The following is a 10,880-nucleotide window of genomic DNA, read 5'->3' as shown; positions in this document are numbered from 1 at the left end:
TTGAAATTTCAGAACCATGTAAAACTATATTAGTATGATATAGATATCGGGAAGAGTATATTCCTTATATTTATGAGTTTCGATTTCGTCTAGAAGTGATGAATCTGTCTAATTAGGTTAAGTTGTGATATTTTATGGTTTTTTTTTTTTTTTCAGCTGTTAGGTGAAGATGGATCATCAAATTGAATATGGTGTTGAAGTGACTGGGTTATCTCCATCTGTTTCTGAGAAAGATCTTATTGATTTCTTTTCTTTCTCTGGTACAATCGAATATGTTGATATTGTCAGGTAAACAAACTTTACTTCCAGACAAAATTGGTATTTTGTGCATATTCTGGATTTACAAGATTAAATCTGCTATGTTGTTACCGAGACTAGGTCGGGTGAGCAAACTTGCACTGCTTATGTGATGTTCATGGATTCTTATTCTCAAGAAACTGCTGTTTTACTCAGTATAAATTGTTTCGATTTTATTCACTTTTTTCTCTCTTTTACACATTTCTCAGTTTTGATCTTTCTGTGTTTTATTAGATAGTAGAATCTTACACTCACTGGTTTCATGTTTGGTCTCATTTCTAAAGCTCATTCGTTCTTCAATCAGGTAGCCTTATGCTCATCGAGGCGAGTTCAACGCTGGAGAAGCAGTGATTAAAGCTCAAGAAGTGGTGATGGACTTACTGAGATGAGGTTTTGTGTTGTCGATTCTGGATCTTCATCGTTTAGACTGTGATTTGTTTCCTTTTTGTTTCAGTGCGAATGAGAAGAGTGGATTCATCAACCTCGTGTCACGTTACCTCAGGTTTGTTCTTCAATTGAAGGATTGTAAGCTCATTGGGCTCTCTGCAGGTGTGGTCCTTGCAAAGTGACTGCTCCCAAATACAAAGAGCTATATGAGATGTACAAGGATATGGTGTTTCTTAAGCTTGACTACAACCAAGACAACAAGGTTTGTTCTTCCTTTTGCTATTAATGTGTCTTTATTCTTATGTTAACACATAAATATTGAGAGCAAAAAATTGTGCTTTTTGCAGCCATTGGCAAAGGAGCTAGGAATTGGAGTGGTTCAGATCTTGAAGGACAACAAAGTACCGATCATCAACAGTTTGACCTTGTAAGCTCTCGACAGATTGTGCCTGATTTGATGCGTATGACTCATATGAAGCAGAGGAAGTGTTTGCGTATTCTTCTCCGATTTGATACCATATCTACTTTCACATGCTGAACTTGATCGAAAGGCTGCTCACAGTTGACCTGTGAGAATGGAACTCCTCACTGTTGGAATTCGGAGGGAAGGTAATACTGCTTTGTGTCCATTATTTCCCTGGAAATACCACTATTCTGTAAAGTAGAACAGTTCTCCGAAAACCCATGCAAATAATTAAGATGATCAATCTGCTTTTTCTCAAAATTTGCCTTTAAAACAAAAAATGGAACGTATGAAATTAAAGGAACTACAGGCGAGCTTTTCCCTGAGATGACCTTCTCCCCTTTGTTGATTTCGACCTCCTTTCTTACTTTTCCGATGTGTTCGGTTCCTTTCCTCAATCTGAGGCCTCCTGCAGCCCCGCCACCGGAGCCTCCGTCTCCGCCAACCCCACCAGAACCACCGGATCCACCAGACCCTCCTTCTCACGTTTGCTTGCTCTCCGACAAATCTCTCTCTCAGACGTCGTCGCTAGCCTCCTTTTCGTCTAAACCTTTCCCCTGTTTGCTCTGGCAACTCTCCACACCATCGCTCTTCCTCTCCACACCGTCGCTCTTCCTCTCGTCATCGCCGCTTCTCCTCTCTGCACCGCTACTTCCTCAGATTTTTGTTCTGAAACCTTTGGTAGTGCTTGTGTCTTATCCTCATCTCCCATCCTTTGTGTCAACGGCCAGTGGCTCTCTTGGCGTTGCCTTACGATGGCTTACTGCCGTGTGAAGTTCATGTTGTCAGTTCCGAAGTGAGCGCATCTCATCAAGGTTTGCTTCTGACTTCTTGCTCTTATGCCTTCCATTTACTAAACTTAGTTGGCTTTCTAAATCTGAGATAGAGAAAGAGTTAACTAGTTGTGTTGAATGGGATGGTGAGCCCTGTGACCCTTGTTGGAAAGTAGTCATTGAGTTTGGTTTGTTCTTGGACTGCAATTTGACTCTCTTGGATCACGTCAATGATGACTCCGTTTTACCTTGTATTGAGGTCTCTATTAGATTTGTTCTAGTATTGTTTGTTACTAAGGGCTTTGTCCCGACCTTTAGCATCCGCATCTTTGTTTATGTCGATGTAATTTGGGAAGATCAGTCTCTGCTTAGAGCTATGCTTCCTCATCTTGGCACCAACAGCCTCTTTCTCTTCCCAAATGTCCCTCTTGTGAGTGGTTTGGATGATCAAGCTTCACCGGTTTTGCAAGGATCTTCCTCCCGGTTGTTAACTTCCTCTGCCTTAGTTGTGGAGCTTGTAACCCTTTGGGTTGCACTGGATACAGTCTCTCATGGAGTCGTTGGGATTGTTATGTTTCGATCTCACGTATCTTCCTTTGTAAAACTGTATCTTGCATTTATCCCTGGTTTCTTTCTTTTGGAGTTTTTGTAGGCACCTCTTGCCCTGTTTCCTTGTATTTTCCTTCTATTTGGGTTGTAATTCCTCCTCTTCTGAGTGAGTTTGAGACTTAATTTCAATGAAAATTATTAGTTTGACCAAAAAAAAAAGAACTATATCAAGACTTCAACATTGAGAAATATTTATCTTAAGGAATATCCACTAGCCGTAAAAGAAACCATTAACCACGATGGACGAAAAACTGTAAAAATCAACATATTCATATCTAAAGGACTAATTGAGCCTGAGGATAATAAAGCAATGTACACCAAAGATGCAGTAAGTAGCGAAAGACAAAGTCATCATAGAGGCAACATCACATCTAATTAGTGGTGGCATGTGCCTTGGAAGGCGTAAAAATTGACTAACCCCTATATTGACTCAACACCATGTTATGTTTTTAATTTGTTTGTTAGGTAACAGTAATAGGAAACAAAATTTGGACATCCAAATTCCAAAGAAGCAGAAGAAAGAGTTGATTGCTGCTGTTTCAGAAGGAGAAAACTGAAAAAAACAGTAGAAGGTATAACGCCAGTCTCCTTGTTTAATTTGTGGTGAACAGTGTGACAAATTTAGTTAACTTGAGTGTGATAATTTGTTATCTTGGTTGGTTAATTCCTTTGGTATTTATTGGTTCGTTCGACAAAAGTAATAATATGTTGTTTGTCCATGTGACTTACGATTGTTTAAATAAAATACAAAAAAAAACGAAGGCTGTATCAAAATTATTTTTTTTGTTTAAATTTAGAATGTGTCTTCCAATACATCCTAATACAAGAAAAAATTGATTTTAATCTACAATTTTATTACAATAATAAAACTAGCAACACATAATAACAAAACCCTAAAACCAAAAATATTACCAATGAACATTGTCAAAAACTATATTAATAATATTTTTTTAATTATAAACACATATAAAATTATCCAAAAATAATAAAAATAAAAATAAAATATGAAACAATTCCGCGGCGTAGCGCGGGTATTATCCTAGTTTTCACTAAAAAGAAATTTAGTTATCTATTATTTAAAAAGGTGATGGAAACAAATGAATGTACGTATAGTCTCCTATAGTCCTAGACTATAGTATCTAGTAATTATGAAATGAAAAATGGGACTAATTATCTCATGTACGACCGGTGGTGAAAAGATAACCACTTGAAAAAGAGGTACTAAAAATGTAATTGACATTTGCAATAGTTATACCTACTAATTTGTTTGTATTAATGTTTCCATATCACCGTGTTATTATTTTCTTAATTGACTTTTTTTTTTGTCTTCGCATTGCTGAAAACGATGATGATTGCTTTCGGTACGAATAGTAATTTGTTTCTATTCTTTTTGTTTTTGTCCTACCAAACTAAAACATTATATTTTATTTCGTAACAAAATGTTATTATTTGACTTTACGAAACTCTTAATTTTGAACATGTTCACATAATCACATAATTTCTCAAACTTCTCAAACTTAATTAATTAGTTACATTCTTGATAGATCAGTATCGTTTTATATCTCATATTAGGTTATCAAAGTTGGGATTTAACTTTATTATCGTATGAACCAATATAAATAGAGAAAATTCTCAAAATACCAACTTTCAAGTTATGCTGCCAAAAATAGTATATGGTTTAAAATACCACTAAAACTTTTGGTTTTCCAAAAATACCACAAACACAAAAAATTGATTTTTAAATATTTTGAATTTCTATTTCTAATTTTGGATTGACCATTTTAAATTTAAGATATACTTTTTTAAGAGATAGTGTTTACTGTTTAGAATTTAAGAATTAATTTTGAAGGTTAAAGTTTAATTTTTGTTTTGTGGTATTTTAAAAAAACAAAAACTTTTGATAGTATTTTTATAACATATAGTATTATTGGCAAGAGACTTGAGAGTGTGATACTATGAGAATTGTACATAATAGCTAGCAGATAAAAAAATTTATTACAATCTTCAGAAGAAAAAAAAAATGAAATTCTTATCATACCAGTACAATCATATGTAGTTCAAACATCCATATTATACAATCAAACAAGAGGGTTTGATGAAGAAACTTGGATTGGTGGAAGCCAGTCCATGAAAAAAACTCATCGGGCTGATGACCAAGACTAAATGTTTTGGATTAATTTTTTCTACCAAGAAAATATTGAGAAATTGTCAGATACATCGGGATTTTCGTCCCATTTAATACATCGGGTTTGATGTTCAAAAAACAAAAACGAGAAATTAAAATATGTATATGTACAACAGATAAGTGAAAATATAATATGAGATATTTTGTTAGAATTACAAATATCTGTAACTGTAATTAATTTTACTAAATCAAGTTGGTCCTCTTCACATCTTTCTAAAACCCTATAAATATCCACAACCTCTCTTCATTTTTCTTCATCTCTCTCTCAAACACACTTAAATAATCCTTAAAACACCAAATACATCTTTTGAAAATAATAATGGCTTTAAATAACTCAGCCTCTCTTGCTCTTTTCATTGCCCTCAATATCCTTTTTGTCACCTTAACCGCAGCTGATTGTGGATGCAACCCAAGTCCTAAGGTCTCAACTCCTTCAGTCCCAAGTCCTTCGGTCCCAAGTCCTAAACGTAGGCCGGTCACGCCTCCTACTACCCCTAGCTCATCTGGAAACTGTCCTATCGATGCTCTCAGACTCGGTGTGTGTGCAAATGTCTTAAGCAGTCTACTTAACGTGCAATTGGGTCAGCCATCATCTCAATCATGCTGCTCGCTCATCCAAGGTTTGGTTGACGTCGATGCTGCGGTTTGTCTATGCACAGCTCTTAGGGCTAACATCCTCGGAATCAACCTTAACGTCCCTATATCTCTCAGCGTACTTCTCAACGTTTGTAACAGAAAGCTTCCATCTGGTTTCCAATGTGCTTGAACGATATAGCTATGCATACTACTCTCACTCACAGTGTTCTCTTTAAAATCATTACAGTTCGAATAATTGCATGCATGTATGCAAGTTAAGTGTCTAATGTTTTAATCTTTTGTTTAAATTATCTATAACACTATTTTGTAAACGCTTTTCCGCGTATATATGTTTCTGTTGTAATTTTGTTCTTGTTTTATACAATTAAATGAAAGACGTTTCATATACATAGTGAATGTGTTGACCAAAAACAATATATATATTTACATAGTGAATGCCTTATGTATTCAAATATTCCCTTTGTATTTTTGGATTGGAGTTTTCACGAAGTTTTGTGCAATTTAATAAATGAGGTTCAATACAATCAAATCATTTTCTTTTTTATAATCTTGGGTGAGCAGAGTGATCATCAGAATGGGGTCTAGAACTAATAACATAATCTAACCACAAACAACTTAAGCTATTCGACTAATCTTATGAAATCAAATGGACTCCAACACCAAACTGGAGGAATCTAGTTCGACTTGATTTGAAAAGACTATACAACAAAACCGCCTGATAACATAAGTAGTCTAAGCATCTACTTCACAGCATACATGCAACTTTGTTTTGAATAAAAAATTGAATCCGGAAAAAGCGAGTTGACATCTGACCCCAAATCCAACTACCACTAAGCCACAAACATGTTTGGCCAATCAAATGATTATTTGTCCGAGAATGCTCTTGCCAGCTGCAGTTTCTTAGCTTACTACCGTTTACGAATATATGTCTATATATCTACAGTTACTTTGCAATTAACGAATGAGACACAATATAATTCTTATACGTATTTTCTAAACGTTTTTACAGTCACGTATATTAATATATATTTAAATATATATATATATATATATATGGATTTGGACTTTTTTCGTGGAAGCTTCGGTTTGATATATATAATTTTTATCAACATTTTACAAATTTAACAGTGATAATAACGGATTATATCGCTTTTTCAGGATTAACCTGCATTTTTTGGATTTAGAAGATAAATTGCAATAAACAGCGATTTGCGTGTTTTTGCAAAAATCCCTTTAAAAATTAGATGCAGTATATGTAAGCTTGAAGGCTGAATGATTCATTAGAAAAGAGATTTACAATATATATAGTACATGCATAATAGTAACTAGGTCAAGATGAATGACTCTCCTATCTTTTCCATATATATCTCCTATACGTCCCCTCAAGATGGAGGGGCTTTGGCGACTCCAATCTTGGAGACTAACTCTTGAAAATGTGGCCGAGGGAGAGCTTTCGTCAAAGGATCAGCAAGTTGGTCATGCGTCGAGACGTGCATAATACGCAAAGTCCCAGCTTAAACATTATCCCGGATGAAATGATAATCCAACGCAAAGTGCTTCATCTGTGAGTGGAAGATAGGATTAGCAGCAAGATGCGTTGCACCAATATTATCACAATATATCACCGGGACCGCAGGTATGTCAACACCTAGTTTGGTTAGAAGTGAGGAGATCCACCGTATCTCGGCAGCCGTGTTGGCAACGGCACGGTACTGTGCTTCGGTGGAAGATCATGCAACACTAGTCCGCTTCCGGGAGGACCACGAGATAGGACTACCGCCAAGATAAATGACATATGCGTTGGTGGAGAGAAACGTATCAGCATCGCCAGCCCAATCTTCATCGGAATAACCATTAAGTGTGAACCCGTGAAGAGAGAATGGAGTGTTAACACAGAGGTAGATGCCATGAGGTTGTGTCCCAGCCAAGTAATGCAACACACGTTTCACTGCACACCAATGAACATCCGTGGGTTGATGTAGAAATTGAGACAAACAATTCACCGCAAAGGCAATGTCCGGTCGTGTAAAAGACAGATATTGCAAACTGCCAATGACGACAAGGTATTCACGAGGATCATCAAGAAGAGTGCCACTGCAGAGACTAAACTTTGGATGAGGTGACATCGGTGCAGAAACTGGTTTGGCATTCAACATTCTTGTCCGTTGGAGAAGATCAACAATATACTTCTTCTACATAAGATGAAGACCCGCAGGTGTTCTTGTCACTTCAATCCCTAAAAAATATTTAAGCTCACCAAGATTTTTGAGAGAAAAACGATCACCAATCATACGAATAACATTAGCAAGCATGATGGGGCTGCTGCCTGTGATCAGCATATCATCGACATATACCAAGATATAGACAATATCACGACCCGTACGTTTGTTAAACAAAGAGGTGTCCGCCACAGAATTAGTAAAGCCAAGGTGAAGAAAATAACTGCGCAATTCTTGATACCACGCCCGGGGTGCATGTTTGAGACCGTAGAGTGCTTTCTTAAGACGAAATACGTAGTGTGGTCGATCAGGATCAACAAAACCCGGTGGTTGTGTGACATACACCTCATCAAGTAAGCGACCTTGGAGAAAAACATTATTGACATCATCAACTTGTCGAATGTGTCACCCTTTGTTGACTGCAACCTGAAGAACCGAACGAACCGTCGTGGACTTGATGACAAGACTAAAAGTGTTGGTATAGTCCCGACCCGGTTATTGATGAAACCCACGAGCAACAAGGAGAGCTTTATACCTATCAATAGAGCCATCAGGTAAATACTTAATAGTAAATATCCACTTACAACCAACAACATTTTTTTCTTGAGCAGGAGACATGAGTTCATGTGTGCCATGACAGATTTGTGCATTTATCTCCTCACACATTGCATTACACCACTTAGGATTACGCAACGCCTCAGCCACCGTCTTCGGGATTGTCGGTTTTGGAGTGGTAAAGTGAGCGTATTTTGGGTTTGTATGCATTGCGTGTGGTTGTGGAGGAGGTGGTGATGGACTTGGTGAAGGAGAGGAGTGAGGTAGTGGTGATGGAGTTGGTGAAGTGGTGGAGGGAGATGATGGAGTTTTCGAGTTTGTTAGGCTTGGTAACGGAGTTGGGTTTCGTGATGGAGATGGGCTTTGTATAGAAGTTGGACTCAAGGTGTTCGAGAGTGTGGTTGAATCATGGTGTGAGGGTGGACTGTTATTGGTAGGTGGAGACTTGTTTGGGGAGTGTGGAGACGATGATGGTGGCGTTGCCATTGGGGAACAAGTGGTGATATCGGAGATAGCAGTGATGACGTTGTTGACGATGACGTTGGCGAAGGATCGACGGGGGTTTCGGGACGTGAGTATGTACGAGTGAGCGTGGTGGAACAACTGTTGCTTGTGGTTGAGAGACAACAGTCGGTGAAGACAGCGGAGGTGACGCCGGTGTGGAGACACGACACGCAATTAAAGCAGCAAACGGAAACGTTGACTCCACAAAATGGACATGACGCAATGTGTAGACATGACCCAAAATCGTATCCAAGCACAAATAGGCACTTTGAGTTAGAGAATAACCCAAGAAAACACACGGTAAGGAGCGATCATCCAGTTTATGAGAGGTATACGGTCGGAGCCACGGAAAAAGAGACAGCCATACACACGAAGCTTGTTATAGTTGGGCGGCTCACCAAACAACTTGTGAAACAGTGACATGTGATCCAAAACCGGAGTAAGCATGTGGTTAATGAGATACACGACAGCGGAGAAAGCATAGCTCCAATAAATCTTTGGCATCGAAGACTTGCTAAGCAATGCAAGACCCGTTTCAACGATATGGCGGTGCTTCCTTTTGGATATACCGTTATGCTCCGGTGTGTGTGGTGGTGTAGTGAGGTGCGTGACCCCCGAGAAGCTAAGAATGAGCGCAACACAATAAACTCCCCTCCATTGTCTGAATATAACGTACCAATCTTGTTCTTAAAACGATTCTCCACTAACGGCACAAACGTCATAAGTATTTCTTTGACTTGTGACTTGAGCTTCATCGGATATAGCCAATTATAGTGTGTATAATGATCAACCAATACCAGATAATACTTAAAACCATCGATGGACACAAGCGGTGATGTCCACACATCACTGTAAATATAGTGAAGAGGATGTTGAGACACAATGGTATTGTTATGAAACGGAATTTTATGACTCTTATTGATGAAGCAATCAGAACATGACAATGGAGGTTGCATAGAACCAGAAACAAGCAATGAAAACCTTGAAACTATAGCTTGTAAAATTGGTAACGCCGAGTGACCGAGTCTTGCATGCCACGAAAGAAGATCAGATTTGTTCGACGGTGAAGCAAACAACGAGACAGGTGGTGCAATATTGACAGGCCACTCGTACAACTCATTCCTAGTCCTGCCTTGGAGCAAGCGGACCCCCGTTTTGAGATCCTTCACCTGAAATTGTGCAGGAGAAAATTCGACAGAGACTTGATTAGCATTGCACAACCTATAAACCGATATTAAGTTCGTTTTGATGTTAGGGACATAAAGAACATTTTTCAAAGAAACATCACGAGAAGTAGTAGGAAGATAAGCAAAACCAGTTTGCGTAATGGGAAGAGTAGACCCATCAGCAATGTTAATATCCTCCCCACCATTGTAAGGTTGATGAAGAGCGAGGTTGTTCAAGTCCGACATCACATGATGTGTGGCACCACTATCAAGAATACAAGGATTGACATTATACCCAGAACCAGTGACAAGATTCGCTGCCATGGTGCATAGGACTGAGGTTGGCCGAAAAAACCACCTTGGTGAAGTTGAGAGCAGGTGCGAGCACTGTGACCATGAATACCACAGATTTGGCATTTGCCTTGGTAACCACGCGACATGCCATTGTGTGGACGAGACTGACCTTGCTGATTCTGCGGAGAGAAATTGGACCAGTAGTTCTGTTTGGGACGCTGTTGGGAATGGTTACCATAACCACCAGAGGAGCCACGATAGTTCACTGCATTGGCACCTAACCACAAACACAACCAACAGCGGAAATAACAGATACCAATATCCAAACAATAATCCAATAACTAATAACCAATAATCAAATATAACAATACTCCAATATCAAACAACAGGAAACAAGGAACCACCAACCTAGCAAGTTCTAAAGACCCAACTCTAGCAACCTAGCAATAACAGACAACATCCAATCGAGTCCCTAGAACATCCTCCTCTTCATCGCCTTGATTCCACGATCACACTTTGCCTTTACTTGCACCACAAACACATATTGAGATGCATGAGTATTTGATAAACACTCAGTGAGGCAATCCTCCCATCTACTAGGCTATACACACAAGCAACAATGATATCAATGTTCCAAACAATCAACAAACAAGACATACAAACCAGGAAATCAAACATCGTCTCGCTGGAAGGGAGGTGTCGACCGACACCAGCCAAGTGTCGACCAACACTGGCCTTGGTGTCGACCGACACTACCCCACAGTGTCGATCGATGCCCAATTTGCTGGTGTCGACCGACACCAAGTGGTGTCGATCGACACTCCCTCTGCA

General features: G+C 38.8%; 1 protein-coding gene across 1 annotated transcript; it reads left to right on the top strand.

Annotated features, from left to right (window-relative positions):
• Positions 4,977-5,698, top strand: LOC104707540 (lipid transfer protein EARLI 1-like). The gene has a single exon (XM_010423916.2). The coding sequence runs from the start codon at positions 5,034-5,036 to the stop codon at positions 5,478-5,480; it is 447 nt and encodes a 148-aa protein (XP_010422218.1). The 5' UTR covers positions 4,977-5,033; the 3' UTR covers positions 5,481-5,698.

Source organism: Camelina sativa, chromosome 8, assembly GCF_000633955.1.
Source record: "Camelina sativa cultivar DH55 chromosome 8, Cs, whole genome shotgun sequence".
NCBI classification, from domain to species: Eukaryota; Viridiplantae; Streptophyta; class Magnoliopsida; order Brassicales; family Brassicaceae; genus Camelina; species Camelina sativa.
This window is presented reverse-complemented; position numbering and strand designations above follow the sequence as displayed.

Coding starts and splice junctions, on each gene's coding strand:
- LOC104707540 (XM_010423916.2), top strand. CDS start 5,034: ATGGCTTTAAATAACTCAGCCTCTCTTGCTCTTTTCATTGCCCTCAAT.